A 20133-nucleotide genomic window follows, 5' to 3' on the forward strand; every position below is an offset into this window, starting at 1 on the left:
CTGTAGAGAGAACAAATCACAAGGCTTAATATTTTAGATGTGGCAATAAGTTGTCGTTATCATGCTATACATACAAAACCTGTTAATGAGAAAGTTTTGGTCTGTTTTTTTATGTATGATACTGTGTCCAAATTAGATTAGCACTTGTAGTATGTCTATGAAGAGTTCAATTTCATGAAACATTCAATTTAAATCCATGTTGTTTGATGACACTACACTCCCAAACATATTTCATTAAGGGATTTGCTCGTATAAGTGCCATGCAAGCACAGGGAAGATCAAACAACAGCATAAATAATACATATTTGCATTTAATTTAGAATCACGAATACTATAAAAGTTTGAAACTTCATATACTTTTGCAAGATCATAAATCCTGATAAGATCACTGTTAAGATAACTCTGCAATCATCTGGAATCTTTAGCTTGAATAAAAAAAAATTCAGAACAGCAGAATTGTTTATTCCGGAAAGGATCAGGGTGAGCCTGGAATTTATGCCAGCAAAGAGAAAATGAAAAAGCAGCATTAATGTTGAATAATTACCCTGAAAATATGAAATTCAGTAGGATTTTGCCACAATTCCCCATTGTTTTCTTAAAACTGCAGTCACCAGTAAGATATGTTTGGTGTCATCTGAGACCGTTGTTTAATAGTCAGCCATCTTGAGAAACTGTTTATGGTGATGGTGAGCCAGGCACAATGCTAGCAAGCTCAGGCCACATAACCGGGGCACCTAGAATAAGTCAGCCAGGCGCAAACTCACACCTGCTCTGCTGAACCACACATCCCTGGACTGTCAGAGGAAAGCCACATAAAACTAGAATAGCCACATAAAACTAGAATAACATGCAGAATCCATACATATCAGGTTGGGCACACGAATCAACAAATCACATTTATTTTTGTATAACGTGTTATCACAACATTACATTGTCTCAAAGCGCTTTATGGCATCCCCACCCAAAGCCCCCATTGAGTAAGCCAAAGGCGACAGTAGCAAGGAAAAACAAGAAGGAAGAAACCTTGAGAGGGACCAGACTCAAAGGGGGAGCCCAACCACCTGGGGCCGGCAGGGAGAGTAAAATAGAAGAGATGGCTAAGTGCCAAGTCACACTATCCAAATCATAAGATATGAGACATAACCGGGGAGCAAGGAGGTGATGACAAGCCGGTGCCGACTCTCCTTCCAATCGCCAGGCAACCAGAAGTAAGGCAGGGGGTCATACATGGAAGATGACACAGGCAGAACGGTGAGCTGGATGCAAGGACGTCACTGGTAGTGACGAAGTCACATGTAGCAGGGTGTGCTGGATATCTTGATAAATTGAGGTCTCCAGGCAGCACCCCCCAGGAGGGTAAGGGGAAATAAAAAGTGCAATTAGTCAAAGCAGGGCAGACTATAGGCAGTGCTAACAGCTAGGTGAGTGCAATATGAAGTGCAAAGTGCAAGCTCCGGCAGATATGGCTATGGCAGCATAAGTAGGAGGGAGAGGCAATTGGGAATGCAGGCATGGGGAGACCCTGAAATGTCAGCACTCCAGTTCCACAAGAGATTGCGAAGCTAGAGTGACAGCACTGACAGTTCAGTTTATCCAAAGCCAATGGCACCAATCCCCACCCAGCTCTACACCTCACACTATAGGTCTGACTGGGAGTGAGCAGTTAGCTAGAGCTAGAATTAGTGTCCCTATAAGCTAAACTAAACAGGTGTGTTTTTAGTTTAAACTTGAATACTGAGTGAGCCTGAAACCCGCACATCTGGTGGAAGACCATTCCACAGCTGAGGAGCTCTATAAGAGAAAGCTCTACAGCCTGCCATAGGTCTTTCTACCCTAGGTACTAACAGATTTCCTGTGGCTTGAGAATTAAGCAAGCGCAGAGGGTTGTATGAGGTCAGCAGATCACTAAGGTATTCTGGTGCAAGGCCATTCAGTGCTTTATAAGTTAACAGCAGTATTTTATAGTCAATCCGAGATTTAACTGGTAGCCAATGAAGGGAGGATAAGACCGGTGTAATGCGATCAAATTTTTTAGTGATTGTGAGAACTCTGGTTGCTGCATTCTGTGCCAACTGAAGTTTATGCAAGGATCCAGACAGGCAACCAGAAAGGCGGGCATTAGAGTAGTCCAGTCTGGAAGTTACAAATGCATGTATTAATTTTTCTGCATCATGAAGTAAGAGCATCTTCTGAAGCTTGTTTATGTTCCGTAAATGATAAAACACAGTCCTAGTAATACTTCTTATGTGAGCATCAAAACATAGATCTGAATCAACTAGTAGACCAATGTTGAAGTGGTGATACTTATTTCTTGCAGCCTTGGGACAAATTACCAATACTTCTGTTTTTTCTGTGTTTAACATAAGGAATTTTTTTGCCACATTTTGAATCATGCCCATTGATCATCTGCAAAATTTGGTGAATATTTGACGAGGTTTGTGGCCACTGAAAACTTTATAAGGTTTTTGCCTAAATCCAAAATGACTGCCACATAAATTCTCTTCACACCTCCGAGAATAAAAATTATTTCCCCACAGAGATCAATATCCATCCATCCGTCCATTTTCCAAACTGCTTATCCTTCTGGGTTGCGGGGATTCTAGAGCCTATTCCGGAACCTATGGGCACAAGGCAGGGAACAACCCAGGATGGGGGGGCCAGCCCATCACAAGGCACACTCACACACCATTCACTCACACGTGCACTCCTATGGGCAATTTAGCAGCTCCAATTAGCCTCAGCCTGTTTTTGGACTGTGGGGGGAAACCGGAGTACCCGGAGGAAACCCCATGACGACATGGGGAGAACATGCAAACTCTGCACACATGTAACCCAGGCGGAGACTCGAACCAGGGTCCCAGAGGTGTGAGGCAACAGTGCTAACCACTGCACCACCATGCCGCCCCTATTATTATTATTATTATCATTATTATTATTATTATTATTATTATTATTATTATTATTATTATTATTATTATTATTTATAACATGTTCTAAATATTGACTTTGTATTTCTGAATAATGTATATTTGTTTTTACTTACTTGTTGTTGATCAGATGAGGAGTCTGACAGTTTAAAAGAAATTGAGAATGGGATATTTATATTATTTTGTTGTGCAACACTTATCAACACTTAAAGCGACCACACTGGCTATTCTACCTGCCTTTCTTTACATAGCTAGTATCCTACATTGTGATATGTTGTCTCATTTAGAACATTGGTAATCTGGATCCATTATCTTGAAAAGTTTGCATCTGGATCAGTATGATCCAATCCAATGTTGCTTTGAAAAAAAAGCAGTAAAAGTGAAATTGATTTCCTGATCCTGGACAGCAAAACATGGGATTTCCAAATTAAACTTTTTGGAATACTGGGGAATGCTTCTAATGATAGGTGCTTTGCATGGCATCATATAAATTGCAATAAAAGTGATTTAAATAAAAACTGAGACCACATCAACGTGCTGAATAGCCAAACAGATACCGCTGTGATTTGCGCCGCTGGCTGGTTGTGCTTGTTCCATACTGAAGTCCAGCCCCGGAAGGCACAGTGGCTTCAAGCATTGGGGGATGGAATCTGACTTTTTGTGACTTTGCATTTTCCTCTCTACGATGGCTCCATGAGTGTGGAGGTTGCATGTTCTTCCTGTGTCTTCGTGGGGTTTCCTCCAGGTACTCTGATTTCCCCCCACAGTCTAAAAACATGCTGAGGTTAATTGGTGCTACCAAATTGCCTGCAGGTGAGTGTGCCCTGTGATGGGCTGGTGCCCTCTCCTGAGTTGTTCTCAGTCTTGTGCTTGTAGCCTCTGGACCCCTGTGGCCCTGAATAGGACAAGTGGTTTCAGAAAAGTGATGAGTGAAGTGTGATTATTCTGCAGATATATGTGTTTGAGAGCACTGTGGCAGTCTGCTACTCCATTCTCCCTGTTGTCCTTTATACCTGGGGACAGATTACTGCAATGCTAGCTGGGAAACTAATTAGGTCTATGGGACCTCTGGCTCTTTGAAGAAAAGCAGATATATTTTCCAGTAGTTTAACCTCAGTGATAACTCCCATATTCTTTTGCACCATTTCTCTGTAGGTGTATGGGATTGTGTCAAATATAATATTTAAAATGACTTGACATCATTTAAGATATGACTATTAAAACACATGGTCAATTAAACAATTCTAACCCCTCTATACAAACTTCAAACCGTTACTAGCACCTGCTATGTAATACTTTCAGAAAACGCAGCATATCAGACATCCCTTAGAATAACCCTGAAGTGGTTTGTCATGGAAAACTGGTGAGAAAGTTACAACTGCATCCTTTATCCACTTTGATAAATGGTGGCCACAACCAGAACAGACTTTGTCTGAGGAAAATTAACAACAGATTATGGAAATACTGTTTGCTTAATAATAAAAAATCAGAAACAGCACAATGGTACAAGGAGAGCCTGAGTACCCATACTGACAAAGTACATTATTACTTATAACATTATTACTTTCAAAAATGAACCAAAAACCTACCCAAAGCCTAATATCAGTAATGAGACGAGGAAGCTACAGCTTAGTAAAAGCTCATTGGCTCCATCACAAACACTCAGATCCTCTGAATTAGTGAGGTACCAGAACAGACATGGGCTATAACCAGGGGTGCATAACCAGCTAATTCACTCAGCAGGACCACAGTCGAATGCACCCATGAGGTCATTGATTCTTTTTCTGCTGCTGAAAGCAGCTTTTGAATTTTATTGATTAGCTACTTATATTAGGGGTGTAACAATTCATCGATTCTCATTGATTTTTAAGGCCATGATGCAATTTAATTGACTGAATTTATAAATATTGATTCATATCATTAAACTATGACAATATGCTGAACACTACCAGAAAAAAATTGTGAAAAGTCTCTCACACAAAGCAATCAAGACTCCCCTTAGTAGAAAGTATAGAGCAATACATTACAGTATATTTTTCGCAGTTTAGTACACCTATGTTGTTACATTTTCAGACAGTAAACTATGTACAACCAGAAATAGTTTTTTTTGTTGTGAAAGTATATCCTTTATATAATTTTTCCCAATATATTATGCCATCAAAATGAGAAATTAAACATTCATTAAGTCTTTTTGAATTCAAATCATTTCTGCTTAATCAGATTATGTGTTACTGTATTGAAAATATTGATCATGCCTTGCTGAATCAAATTATTTCACAGTAACATTTCAAATATGCCAGATGTGGAATGCTTTGCAAAATCAAAACTGAATCATATTGTGGCAAAACTTTCCATTTACACCCCTAACTGATATATACGGTTTTAACATTCACATTTTCCTACACAATATTAAACAGAGGGCTCACTCTGAAAGCTTATACAAAATTCACCAATGGAAAGAGATTGAGAAACAGACTTAACTGCTTTTCCAAAGACTGCAATGCCACCTATATCAGTATACTTTGAACTGGAAAATGTGTCCTTTCTGATAGCCCAACTTGTCTGTTTGTTTTTGATATTACCCATATATGTTCTAGCTGCTTGTCCTGGTCAGGGTCACTTGGACCCTAAACCGTGTCACATGCAGCAAAGAGTGGCTGGGGTACAACCTAAACCAGGGGTCACCAACATGTTGCCCACGAGCACTAGGATGCCCTCAAGGACCACATGAGTCGCCCGCGGACCTGTTCTAAAAATAGCACAACTAACCAGTGAGCAGCGTCTAACATTTAATTTTATCCTATTTTTCTTCTTTAGTCACATTTGCATTTATACAGATTTGAAAATGACAATATCTAAAAAAAAAATAAAAAAAAACTTTGAAAACATTTTATAATACATGAAGTTTAGATATGTTTAGGAGCTATAATATATATATATATATATATATATATATATATATATATATATATATATATGCATGGATAACACTGTACCGACTAGGAAAGTACGGTGTTACTCCAACAACAAACCATGGCTGACTCCAGACCTGAGGACTCTGCTGGAGCAAAAAAGGAGGGCTTTCAGATCCGGAGATCGAGAGGAAATTAGGAGAGTCCAGAAGGAGCTAAGGAGAGAGATAAGGCGGGGAAAGAACAGATACAAGAGGAAGCTGGAGGAGCAGCTCCAGCAGAACAACACAAGAGGGGTGTGGAAGGGACTTAATATCATCACCGGACGGAGCAAGGCGAGTGGAGGGGATCCGGAGTCTGGCGACCAGGATTGGGCTAATAGATTGAACCAGTTCTTTAACAGGTTTGACTCAGTAGCCCAACCCCCCCCTATCCACCAGAGCTCATCACACCTCCTTCACACCTCCCTGCAACCCCCCACAGTAGTCACAGCACCGGGGATATTGGCGGCACCTCATCTGCCCCCTTTGTCCCCCAACGGCCTTACTGCCCCTCCCCCCCATGCCGTTCAGCAGGAGTCACCCACCCACAACCTACACTGTGGCCTCTCCATCACAACTGACCAGGTGCGGAGTCAGCTGATGAAGATGAAAACCAGGAAGGCCGCAGGTCCAGATGGAATCAGCTCCAGACTGTTGAGGGACTGCGCAGGTCAACTGTGCCAGGTCATCACATACATCTTTAACCTCAGTCTCAGTCTGGAGAGGGTCCCCGTTCTGTGGAAGACGTCCTGCGTGGTGCCGGTCCCAAAGACAACGCACCCCAAGGAGCTGAACCACTTCAGACCTGTTGCCCTGACTTCACACCTGATGAAGACCATGGAGAGGATTGTACTTCACCACCTTCGCCCGCTAGTCAGGAGGGATCTGGACCCGCTGCAATTTGCCTACCAGCCGAACATCGGGGTGGATGACGCTGTCATCTACCTGCTGCATCGGGCCTTCTCTCACCTAGAGACGGCTAGGAGCACTGTGAGAGTCATGTTCTTTGACTTCTCAAGTGCCTTCAATACAATCCGGCCCTCAGTGCTGAGGGGGAAGTTAGAGGGAGCGGGAGTGGACCATCAGTTGTCTGCGTGGATTACGGACTACCTCACCAGGAGACCCCAGTATGTGAGACTCCGGGACTGTGTGTCTGAGGTGGTAGTCTGTAGCACGGGGGCCCCACAAGGAACAGTACTCGCCCCTTTTCTCTTCACCCTATACACTGCGGACTTCAATTACAACACGGACACTTGCCATCTACAGAAGTTTTCAGACGACACTGCCATTGTTGGTCGGGTGTCAGAGGGGAACGAGCTGGAATACAGGGGGGTCATCGATCGCTTTGTCAGCTGGTGTGAACTGAACCATCTTCATATTAATGCCAGCAAGACGAAGGAACTGGTGATTGACTTCAGCAAGAAGTCTTCTCCTACTACACCGGTGAACATCCAGGGTCTGGACATTGAAACGGTGAAGGAGTACAAATTCCTGGGTGTTCACCTAAACAACAAACTGGACTGGTCTACAAACACTGAGGCAGTTTACAAAAAGGGTCTAAGTCGTCTTCACCTGCTTAGGCGGCTAAGATCCTTTGGGGTGAACAGGACTCTCTTAAGGTCCTTCTATGACACTGTGGTAGCATCTGCTATCTTTTATGCTGTGGTCTGCTGGTGTGGTGGAATTGCAGAGAGGAACAGGGGGAAATTGGACAAACTGGTGAAGAGGGCCAGCTCTGTCCTGGGCTGCCCACTGAAATCCATCGAGCAGGTTGGGGATGAGAGGATGCGGTCTAAGCTAACATCCATTATGGACAACACCTCCCACCCCCTGCATGAGACTGTACGAGCTCTGAGCAGCTCATTCAGCAATAGACTTCTACACCCACAGTGTAGGAAGGAGCGCTACCGCAGGTCATTCCTACCAGCGGCTGTCAGACATTATAACAGTTTAGCGTGAGTATTTTTTACTCATATATGTTTAACTGACATATCACATGCTGTAACCAGGATCATTCACACCCCACCCCACCCCCGCACTTGTGTACATATCTCTGTACATTTTGTACATATCTCTGTACATCTTTATTTATTCCAAAACTTTTTGTACATTTGTATTTATATCTTTGTGTATCTACCTGCTCCTATTGTTCTATATTACGTTTTTGTGCAAGAGCTCTGTAACACCTAAATTTCTCATTCGTGGGATAATAAAGGTTTATTCTATATATATATATATATATATATGATAGCGATTATATATTATATTATATTATATTACACATAAATGATTAATTATCATATGTATCGTCAGATTAAGCGATTTTTGATGTAATCAATAGTGACAGCCCTAAACTATTTGAACCGTGTTTTCACACATCTTGGTTATAAGAATGATCTTGAGGTATAATTTATACATGAAGTATGCTGATTATATATACATTCAAATACAGTGCAGCTGCATTTCCTATTTTTAAACCTACACATCATTTTAAGTGAACTAATATAATATTCATGTTTATCAAACTCATATTATACAGTTTTCATTTTTAAAGTTTCACGGCTTTCCAAACGCCGTTCTTAAATCGGAACCTTATTTCGCATACCTATGCGGCATAATTGTCTGCACGGAAGAAACAAAACGCAGCACAGACAATGTCATACTGTTGGGAGAAGTAGGAGCACATTGTTTTCTAAACTGGGGTATAACCCATCGGGTTTTTCTTTCTGAATTGTTGAAAGATATCACACAGTTGTTATACAGAAGTTAACCAGATCACCAGCAAAATGCGACTAACTCTGACGATGTTGATCTCTCACGGTCGGGTGGCACGACGGATGGGTATGGGCTCGTTGTCCCGAATCAACATGCTTCGGAACATCCTAACGGGTCTGGTCCGACATGAGAGAATCGAGACGACCCGAGCTCGAGCCGACGAGGTTCGGTTCTATGCCGAGAAGGTAAAACTAAAGGAGCCATTTGTGAAGATCATCAGGTCGTCTTAGCCTCTACCGCATAGTATATTACTCGAGTTGTATTCTTACTGAGTTTTGTATTTGCAAGTATGTTTTCCTATTTAGTATAGTTACATACCCACGTTGCTTATAGTATTCGTATACTGTTCGCATTGTTACACCGCTGTCCTATTTCTAGTTGATCGACTACGCTAAGAGGGGAGATACTGATGAAAAGGCAATGAAAATGGCAAGCTTCTGGATGACGGTATTGCAGATATATGTTTGTAATGTTTGTATGATCTCGGTTAATATTTGTGTAGTATTAATTGTGTAATATGTGTGTCTTGCTGCGTGCATCTCTACCTTTGCGCTATTTTAACTCTTGACATCTATCTAGGAAAAAGACTTGGTCCCTAAGCTTTTCAAAGTCCTGGCGTTGAGATTTAAGGATCATAAGGGCGATTACACACGCATGGCTCGTATCCCCAACCGCGAAAACCTGGATCGAGCAGCCATGGCGGTCCTGGAGTACAAGGGTCACCCCTACCCACCTCTCTTCACGGTCAAACGGGACAGCGAACACACGTTACTCAACCAGCTTCTCAAGGGATACAGGGAGGAAAAAGGCCAGCAGATGGCAGGGAAGACGAACTGAATCCCCGGGGGGAAAACAGTACCACTAGACATTTGTTAGATATTTGTAATACATTTGTAAGTCCAGTTTCCCCCTTTCTGCCACTGTTACAATCATATATGTACTTTCTTTTCCCCCAGACTGAGCATTTGTGTCTTAGCCTGGATAGGTCATTAAGTCACAATGTATCTAGGAGCAAGTGTACCATTGAGCACAAGATCAGCTGTTGTGCCTGTGGATATGTACCTTGGTAAACTCATGAAAGACTGCAATAATAATAAATTGTGCCCATACTATATGCTTGCTTTAAATTTCCTATATTTAATCTTGTGGATTTTAGGTAGTGTTATACAACATAAAATCTGTGCAATATGTTAAAATTATATTTCAATGTGACACTTGATTTGTTCTTATATCTGTAACCAACACAGAGATTATGATGATCCCAGAAGGGTATAATCTGAAATGTAATCACTCGTAGTTACATCTCACTGTCACCTGTGCAGTAGTAAAAGTATTATGCTAGTTGCTAACCACACCAGGTCTTATTGTGTACAAAATATTGCATTTTTGCATTCTCCAAAAGGAGCAAGACTGACACCAGCTCTTATAAACAAAAAAAAACATTTTTAATTTGGCAAAAGTACATCTGGTCCAAATCAATCCCAAATTTGACACAAAGACCTCACTTTGAAGAGTGACCTGCCACTGTGCTCTGTGCTTCCCGCCTCACTCTGGGGGAAGTCCGTCGGCAAGTAGGTCCATCATCCACATCTGCCAGGTTGTCAGCCCGTGGGAACTCCTAGTGAAAATCAGTTTAGCGCTGCCGGCTCCGTCTATCGGTGTTAATAACTAGTCGTTTTGTAGTCTCGTCAGCTATTCTTGCTGTCACACAGCTCACCGCAAGGCAGCAAAGCTGCTCTTTTGATGACAGGTACAGAGGTCACCAGTAATGGAAACAGACAGTCTAAACTAGAACTTAGTACACAAATTCAAGTATGATTCATGTCTAAAATACCAAATATTTTTGCCTACAAATATATTCATATGTACAAATAATTTTCCTCATTCTGTCTACACTCTAACCAGTGTGAATTAACCATGTCTGGAATTTGTGAAATGTACAAAAATATCAGCTGTACTTAAGGGAGTTGCAAATGCCATGTAAATATAAATTCTCCTTGAAAATGTGTTAAATACATTAGTTGCCAAAGAATGAATATATACAGGCAGTGTATATTCAAATACTTTTACCCAGACCACTGAATATACATATAGAATAGAACAGGATTCTTTACACTATAGTTGCATTGGCATATTTTACCATGAGCAGTGGAAGGTGAAAAACAGACTTTTAAAGTGCACCATGCAGTGTTAATATAAATCAAAAATACAATGGGAACATTCAATAATTTGCAACCCCTTTACGCTTAAGTTGTACAGATATAACTGGATGGTTATAAAGTATTTTTACATTAACTTATTTCCATAATGAGCAAATCCTATCCTTCCTTTAAGCAATGAACTGAAGCCTGAAAGCAAATTTAATTCTAGTTAAACATAAATTGAATTCATTACCACCACCATCCAGATAAATTTAGCCGCATTTAAAATAACTAGTATGTATCTATGTCTATAAGCATATCATACATATTTTTTTTTAAGTTTTCCTGTGGAAAGTAGCCCAATAAAGCTAAAAAAGTAACACTTTTTTGTTGAAAATGAAATGGAAATTAATCTCATTCCAAACAGTAAATTTAGGGATCAGACACTCTTGTCAATGGCTACCATACCAAAAAAGAATAAATGCCTGAACTGGGACAACGGACAATGCAAACCATGCGAACATTGTGTAGACGCCCACAGTGTACTGGACATATTGCACACATTAACATCCCAGGTAAGTTAATAAATGTAAAAAAAAGTCATATAGGAGAACAAACTGGCTAAATATGCCTGATACACATAGCATATATACATATACTTTATGGTGTGTATGTGTGTGTTATATATATATAAAATATGTGGCATCTATACATACACTGTCATATATATATATATATATATATATATACATACACACACACACACACACATACATTGTATATATGTATGTAATATATATATATATATATATATATATATATATATATATATATATATATATATATATATATATATATATATGTATATATGCATATACATGCATACACACACACATATACTACACGGCATGTATACATATACTGTATGTCATATATATATACACACTACATGGCATGTATACATATATTGTATGGCATATATATACTACATGGCATGTATACATATACTGTATGTCATATATATATATACTACACGGCATGTATACATATACTGTATGTCATATATATATACACACTACATGGCATGTATACATATATTGTATGGCATATATATACTACATGGCATGTATACATATACTGTATGTCATATATATATACACTACACGGCATATATACATATCTTGTATGGCATATATGCACTACAAGGCATATATGCTGCCCGAAAGTCACTGGCCTCGATGATAGGTGGATGTTCTAGACATCATTTTTGTACGCAGTGAAATAAAATGAAAATGTTTTGTGCTCGAAGGCCTGGCACTATTTGTACAACTATGCACTTCGGAATTGGTTACAAGTATTTACACTTTTTATGCTTTTTAATGTCTCATGTTTCCATCAGAATATCATAAATACTTTTAAAAAGTGTTCATGCAGTCGTTTGCTTTACCCCCCACCCCTACGTTAAAAGGCTTGCCTCTAAATCCCTCTCTGCCCCATTTCTCCTACGGCTATTGCTTCGTATCACCGCATCCATCCAGACTGCTGTCTGCTCATGAAGAAAAATAATTATTGCTTTTTTAGTATTTTACGAAATGCTTCTCATCACTGTCATTTTTTAATTCTTGCTTTAATTCCCTCTGTTACCCTACTGGATTGTCATCCATTTTCTCTATCTTGCTAACTTTTTGTTTGTATATACAGCTTCTCTAGTTTGATTTCGTTTTATGCCATTGTGCTCAGCCCACCCCCACCTTGCATGCTGAAATACTCGGGGAAGTGAGGGGAGAACCTGGGGGGTGGGGGGGACCTAATGGGAACACGTGGGGGGACTGGGGGGGGCAGGAAGGACGATAAATCGGCTGTCGTGGTGATGATTTTACGTTCGCTATTCCTTCGTACAGCTTGAACCTTCTGGGTCACCGTCTCTTCCACTGACTTGACCGAGCCCTGCATAATTGATACTGGATTCAAAATTACTCCTTTAAAAAACAGCTTTAAAAACACCAAACCTACTTTCTGTTAAAGTTCTCCCTCTTGAATCCCCATCTCCCAGCCTCGCCATTGCATTCCCACCCTCCACATTGCTTACTGATCCCCATCTCGTTCCCTCACCATTGGATTCCCATCTTCTGCCTTCCCTTTGGATCCCCATCTCCCAGCCTCCCTATCGCTTACTGGTCCCCATCTCCCTGCCTCCTCATCACTTACAGGTCCCCATCTCCCTGCCTCCCTATCGCTTACTGGTCCCCATCTCCCTGCCTCCTCATCGCTTACCGGTCCCCATCTCCCTGCCTCCTCATCGCTTACCGGTCCCCATCTCCCTGCCTCCCTATCGCTTGCCGGTCCCCATCTCCCTGCCACCCTATCGCTTGCCGGTCCCCATCTCCCTGCCTCCCTATCGCTTGCCGGTCCCCATCTCCCTGCCACCCTATCGCTTACCGGTCCCCATCTCCCTGCCTCCTCATCGCTTACCGGTCCCCATCTCCCTGCCTCCTCATCGCTTACCGGTCCCCATCTCCCTGCCTCCCTATCACTTACCGGTCCCCATCTCCCTGCCACCCTATCGCTTACCGGTCCCCATCTCCCTGCCTCCCTATCGCTTGCCGGTCCCCATCTCCCTGCCACCCTATCGCTTACCGGTCCCCATCTCCCTGCCACCCTATCGCTTACCGGTCCCCATCTCCCTGCCTCCCTATCGCTTGCCGGTCCCCATCTCCCTGCCACCCTATCGCTTACCGGTCCCCATCTCCCTGCCACCCTATCGCTTACCGGTCCCCATCTCCCTGCCACCCTATCGCTTACCGGTCCCCATCTCCCTGCCTCCCTATCGCTTGCCGGTCCCCATCTCCCTGCCACCCTATCGCTTACCGGTCCCCATCTCCCTGCCACCCTATCGCTTACCGGTCCCCATCTCCCTGCCTCCCTATCACTTACCGGTCCCCATCTCCCTGCCACCCTATCGCTTACCGGTCCCCATCTCCCTGCCTCCCTATCGCTTGCCGGTCCCCATCTCCCTGCCACCCTATCGCTTACCGGTCCCCATCTCCCTGCCTCCCTATCGCTTGCCGGTCCCCATCTCCCTGCCACCCTATCGCTTACCGGTCCCCATCTCCCTGCCTCCTCATCGCTTACCGGTCCCCATCTCCCTGCCACCCTATCACTTACCGGTCCCCATCTCCCTGCCTCCTCATCGCTTACCGGTCCCCATCTCCCTGCCTCCTCATCGCTTACCGGTCCCCATCTCCCTGCCTCCCTATCACTTACCGGTCCCCATCTCCCGCCCTACCTTTTAAACCCCCAATACTTACCGAATGGATAGAGAAGAGCTCTGTGAAGTTGGGCTGCGAATCTCCCAGGTAGGAGCTGTTCCCGTAGGCGTGGTGCGGGAAGCTCTCACTCCCCATGCCGTCCGGACTGGATAGCAGGATCCCAATCTGGGAAGTGCGGACATGGTAGGGGAAGTTCTTATTGGCAGCCGATGGACGGGTGATGGCCTTGGGAAGAGAGAAGAGGAGTGAGCATGGAAAATGCGAAATATACACAGAAAAATAAGAACATAAGAACTATACAAACGAGAGGAGGCCATTCGGCCCATCAAGCTCGCTTGGGGAGAACTAAACTAATAGCTCAGAGTCGTTAAAATCTTATCTAGCTCTGATTTAAAGGAACCCAAGGATTCAGCTTGCACTACATTATCAGGAAGGCTATTCCATACTCTGACTACACGCTGCGTAAAGAAGTGCTTCCTTAAATCCAGCTTGAAATGTTCTCCCGCTAATTTCCACCTATGGCCATGAGTTTGTGTATTTAAACTAATGCTGAAGTAACTATTTGGTTGAACAGCATCCAAACCTGTTAGAATCTTATATACCTGGATCATGTCCCCCCTCAGTCTCCTTTGCTTGAGACTGAACAGATTTAGCTCAAGTAACCGTTCCTCGTATGACATTCCTCTAAGACCAGGAATCATTTTTGTGGCCCTACGCTGTACCTTTTCTAAGGCCACAATGTCCTTTTTAAGATATGGTGACCAAACCTGCACACAATACTCTAGGTGAGGTCTCACCAAGGAATTGTATAATCTTAGCATTACCTCCCTTGAGTTACACTTCACACACCTGGAGATATACCCCAACATCCTATTGGCCTTTTTTATTGCTTCCCCACACTGGCGAGAATGGGACATGGAAGCATCAACATACACACCAAGTTCTTTCTCATGATCAGCTACCTTTATTTCAGTGACACCCATGAAATACCTGTACTTTATATTTCTGCTCCCTAAATGGAGTACCTTACATTTATCGATGTTAAATTTCATCTGCCAGGTATCGGCCCAGTCACTAATTAAATCAAGATCCCGCTGTAGCTGCTGAGCCGCTAATTCAGTATCTGCTACACCACCCACCTTGGTGTCATCTGCAAATTTCACCAGTTTACTGTATATATTGGTATCCATATCAAATGCAGCATTCTATCCATCTACTCATCCATCCATTTCCCATAGCCAGTTCTGTACTGCTATGAAACTATTTTTATACAGTGGTGTTTGCGGTTCACGAACGCTGCAGTCTACTAACAATTTGGTTCGCAACCAAAAATTTTGTGAAAAAAATGCATTGATTTGCGTACAAAATTTGGTCGACGAACAGACCCCTCGACCAGATTGCTTTTTTATATGAGTCTAACACCGGCGGGTCGCAACTCCCATCATGCCCCACATGCAATTGTAAATAGAAGGACCACAACAGGCGACCAACGAGCACCGAACCCAAATGCACAGATGGGAAACAAGGTTGTCAGATGCCGAACTGCTAGATGCAAAGGTGGACGAAACCCTAAATATTCGGGAGGATCGGACACGTGGATCATTGTACACACAAGAAATGGGCACACACACGCACGACTATAGGGAAATGCAACCATTAACAACAACAACAATACAAGGGTTAAAGACTGTTAATAAAGAGCGTGATTTCCCCAGCAAGCATGTCTCTCTGCTCCTGTGATGCCTCGGTCCGACCGTCACCACACTATATTGTGTTTTTCTATAAAAACCAGAAAATTAATTAACAAAAATTATTTTATAGGCTTGTGAAGGAATTCATCGAATTTCAATGCTTTCCTATGGGAAAAATTGCCTTGGTTCGCGTACAAATTGGTCACGACCACTTTCCTGGAATGGATTGTTTTTGTGAACTGCAGGCACCACTATCATGTTAATTTTTAAAACACAAATATGAAAGATATAGAGCGTAAGACTGAAATCCAAGCTAACAGAGGCAACGTGTCTCTAAACATATATGAGGAATCATACTGACAAGAAAGACGATGTGGGCGTAGAGATGGATGCCAAGCTGGATGCCGTTCACGATCTTCTCCCGTGCCCAGCGTGGAATCCCAAAGTTGGCGATCAGAGCCGTCACAGGCACTGCAAAGAACCTGCAGTGTGATGAGGGGGACAAGAGAGCCCAATCAGGGAGGTGCAACTGCGCAACACACGTGCTGCCCGTTTAGGCCTGGCATGATGCAAGTCCAAAAGAGTGCCCCCTTCAGGTCAGCATCCACAAGTGCAGCCCCGAATCGGAACTGAGCTCTCAGGGTGGTGGGATGGTGCGTCTCACCAGAGCGTGTATGCAGTGAAGAACGGGATGTAGAAGGGCTGCTTCTCGGGGTAGTGCTTGAGGGACACCAGCACGGCGTAACAGAACCACACGTAGGCCAGCAGCTGCAGGCCCATCAGGCCATAGCCGGCTGGGCTGTCGTATGCATACAGAACCCAACCTGGGTCAAAGAACTGCGGAGACAGAGAGCTGCTTCAGCGAGCAGGTACTGGCTGACGGGGGGTTGCTGTACTGGTGCACGGAACCGGGGAGCAGGCCTGTGTGCATTCCCAGGGCAAGGACAGCGTCCTGGCCAAAGATGGAACACCCTCGCCCGGCCAGAACCAGCCCCTAATGTGTTCTCTGCCCCCCCACACCCCCAGCAGGGAGCGGCCCCTAATGTGTCCCCCAACCCATGTCAGCAGGGACCGGCCCCTAATGAGTCCCCTCACACATGCCAACAGGGAACAGCCCCTAATGTGCCCCCCCACCCCTGCCGGCAGAGACCGGCCCCTAATGTCCCCCCCATGGGTAGAGACCAGCTCGTAATATGCCCCCCACCCCGACCAGCAGGGACCATCCCCCCCACCACGGACGGGATTACCTCAGCCTCATAAATGAACAGGATGACGTAGGTGATGGTGTAGACAGTCATGTAGATGGACAGCTTGACAGAGCCGCTGTGGCTGATCCTCGCTCTGGCACAGAGCATCATACAGCTTTCGGTTTGACACGTTTTTATACGGAGTCTTTGCCAATAAAACTCAAATGACAGTAATGCACAAGAACAGCTTTTCCAGCTAGCAATAAAATTTCAGACAGTTCCAAAAGCATTTAAAGGTTAGAGAAGAAAGTATCAGTAGACAGAAGACAGGGAAAAGGAACTGGCTATTTAGGTAGAACAGAGAGACACCTCCAACCGGCTGAGTTCAACTGAAGAGCACATTTCCAAAACTCACTCAGTACACGGCATTCTTTAGACGTTCATGCAGTTCTGTAGACTTAATGAGCATTGCAAATTTAACAAAAGTTCTTCATTGAATTATGAGGACTGAGTGAGTACTTATTCTCAATACTGTAATATGATGAGTTAGCCTGACATTGGCGGTCTCTGCTCAAAAACAACAGAAAGTGGTCTTAGTGTATCCATCCATTATTTTCTGCCAGCAGTATGAACGGGGTGCCCAGACCTCCCAGCCACTTCCTCCTGGGGAATACCAAAGTGTTTCCAGGCCAGTCAAGAGATATAATCTCTCCAGTGTGTCCTGGGTCTGCCCTGGAGTCTCTTCCCGGTTGAACATCTCAAACACCTACTCAGGGAGGCCTCCTGGAGGCATCATAGATAGATGCCCAAACCACCTCAGCTGGCTCCTTTTGATGCGGAGGAGCAGTGGCTCTAGTATGAACCCCTCCCAAATGTCCGAGCTCTTCACCTCTTTCTGTGCCCAGACACCCAGCGAATGAAAATCATTTCTGATTTTCCGGCACTGGCAATATTAAACAAAAACATATCAGTTGTGGATTGAATTCGGAAGGTTTGGACGCAATAGCCTATCTCACTTTATGGTTTTATGTTATGGTTCTAAATTCTGAGACCAGCTTTTCTGTAGTGCTGTTTTGGAGCTGTTTTTTCTGGCCCAGAGTCAGTTTGTTTGTGTTGGAAATACACAGAACCAAATTCTGAATTGGGAAAAAGCCCAGCACTGGCACCGGAATAGGGTTGGTGGAAATGAGGCATATGTGCGATTTACATTTACATATGATGACTGACAGTAAGGATCACGTGACCTGTCTGGATTGACAAAATTGGGGAACCACCCTGGAGCCAAGACTTGGTGGGGGCTCAAGGGTAAGCACCTGGTGGGCAGATCTCTACCTATGGAGCCTGGATGAGCATAGCCCCAACGAAGAACAAGGGTCTGCCCTCCTATGGGCCCTCCGCCTGCAAAAGGGGGCATGGCCATTGGGTGCAGTGTAGATCAGGCAAGACTCGACGGCAGGGGCCTCGGTGGAATAAAGGTCGGTCAAATCTGGCTTTAGGAACATGAACTGAGAGAGTTTTGAAATATTACTATTCAGTTGGCTGCCCCTCCATAGAACAAGTTTTCTAGAACAGTGGTTCTCACTAGGGCTGCTATTAACAACTATTTTTCTATAGATCAATCTATTTTATCAATTGGTCGATTAATCGAAATGATTAATATTCCTCCAGTTCCTCAACTTGACTGTTTAATTGACAAACCGTATGCCATTGCAGGGCTTTAGAAAATGTGCACTGGCTTTTTGGCACTATACAGATGTTATTTTCGGCTACAATTCAATAGGCAGATTAGTAGTATGCCTTAAAATATTTATGAGATGCGTATTGTGATGCCTGAAAGTTAGTAATCTGTATAAATTCAGCGTATCCTCATGCTTAATAAAACACTTCTTTTTTTTTTTTTGCAAATATCGTTTTCATCTTTACTTCAGATCATGAATTTTCTTTTTAGTTATTTTCGTTTCATTCTTAGTGGATGGTGATGTTGCTTGTCCCAAGAAGTCCAATGCGCATGAAGGCACACACTGGCACCATCAGTCAACACAGAATATGCCCAGATTTTAGGCTAAACATATGCACAAACACTTATTCAATGAATAGGCAGCACTTGGAGTTGTTTTGCCTACTCTGGCGGTCCATCATCCACAACAGCGCCTGTGCGTTTCCTCTTCAACAAGTGCTCATAATTACATAGTGATATTAATGGAGAACATTTGTTATAGTGAATTGAAGCATTTTAGAAATCATAAAGGTAATTTTATTAAAATAATAATAAAAAAATTAATATTGATGTCGACCTATTTTCAACGTCGAGATAACTGACCCTGTCTCCTAATCATGGCAGCCCTAGTTCACACCTTTTTTTTAATCCAGGAACCCCATGTCTATAAAAGCATGTTTGAGCCCCTCTACACAGGTTATGACATTGTTTCTCTTGTACACAATCTGCAATGATGAGAAAAATTACCGATATTCATTAATATAAACAATTTAATTTGGTTACACTGCCAAACAATATCATTTGTTCTGAATGTCTCAAATGAGTTTTTCCCCCCAAGTTTATGATATTGCTCTCAAAACAGAAGGCAAATGTTTATGGGAAAAAAAAAATCTAAAGCCAATTTGTCAACAGTCTATAAAATCAGAAACCTTTGCTATTTTTTACAATGTTTTAAAGTGAAATTAACTAAGTAACAATGATTTCACATTTTTCCCCTCCATCAGCTTCCCTGTGATGCGCTGGTAACTGGATGGTTTAATTTTAGCTGTGGATTCTGGGATGCTGTGTAACGTCACAATTAAAGCTCTTGCTCTGTCTACAACCAGTAAGGGATACTATTGGTTTCTATTAAAAATCTTCAATAAAACCCTAATTTTAACACCCCCCAGTGGGTCACAGCCCACCAGTTGAGAATCACTGGTCTAGAAACTTGTGTCTTGTTTGAGAAAAATTTGGAGTGTATTTGTCGCTTCACACAAACACCGGACACTAAGATAAATTAGGCAACTAATATATGGGTTACCCAACAAAACAACCTCGGTGTGACCTTGAGAGCCCTGCTGTAAATCCAGTTCTCACCTGGTCACAGTGAATCCTTTTCCCAGCAGAATCAGCATCAGGAGGAAGACCAGGAAACTGACAGAGAATAGTAATTTCCCTGGAGAGAGGCACGAGAGAAGGGGGTGGAGAATT

At 43.1% G+C, this 20133-nt stretch overlaps 2 protein-coding genes across 2 annotated transcripts in view; one reads left to right on the forward strand and one right to left on the reverse strand.

The window, feature by feature from the left end:
- The first annotated feature begins 8506 nt into the window (after positions 1–8506).
- Positions 8507–9767, forward strand: mrpl17 (mitochondrial ribosomal protein L17). The gene is made up of 3 exons (XM_049024383.1): positions 8507–8840; positions 9034–9102; positions 9235–9767. Exons 1-3 carry the CDS (start codon positions 8667–8669, stop codon positions 9490–9492), a joined length of 501 nt encoding a protein of 166 aa, XP_048880340.1. The 5' UTR covers positions 8507–8666; the 3' UTR covers positions 9493–9767.
- A 1903-nt stretch (positions 9768–11670) lies between these two features.
- LOC125748359 (hormone-sensitive lipase-like) overlaps positions 11671–20133 on the reverse strand; it is a 36162-nt gene continuing 27699 nt past the window's right edge. The window contains exons 23-28 of the mRNA XM_049024394.1: positions 20020–20098; positions 17004–17097; positions 16421–16593; positions 16118–16238; positions 14105–14290; positions 11671–12743 (exon numbers count right to left, since the gene is read on the reverse strand). Of these exons, the coding sequence (XP_048880351.1) occupies positions 12519–12743; positions 14105–14290; positions 16118–16238; positions 16421–16593; positions 17004–17097; positions 20020–20098 (878 nt within the window). The 3' untranslated portion in view covers positions 11671–12518. The remainder of the gene's footprint in view (positions 12744–14104; positions 14291–16117; positions 16239–16420; positions 16594–17003; positions 17098–20019; positions 20099–20133) is intronic.

This window comes from Brienomyrus brachyistius, chromosome 9, assembly GCF_023856365.1.
Source record: "Brienomyrus brachyistius isolate T26 chromosome 9, BBRACH_0.4, whole genome shotgun sequence".
Lineage (NCBI taxonomy): Eukaryota > Metazoa > Chordata > Actinopteri > Osteoglossiformes > Mormyridae > Brienomyrus > Brienomyrus brachyistius.

Excerpts from the sequence above, each read along its gene's own strand:
- mrpl17 (XM_049024383.1), top strand. The coding sequence starts at position 8,667 with ATGCGACTAACTCTGACGATGTTGATCTCTCACGGTCGGGTGGCACGA. Across the intron at positions 8,841-9,033 it reads TTCGGTTCTATGCCGAGAAG|TTGATCGACTACGCTAAGAG; the intron begins GTAAAACTAAAG and ends TCCTATTTCTAG. Across the intron at positions 9,103-9,234 it reads TGGCAAGCTTCTGGATGACG|GAAAAAGACTTGGTCCCTAA; the intron begins GTATTGCAGATA and ends ACATCTATCTAG.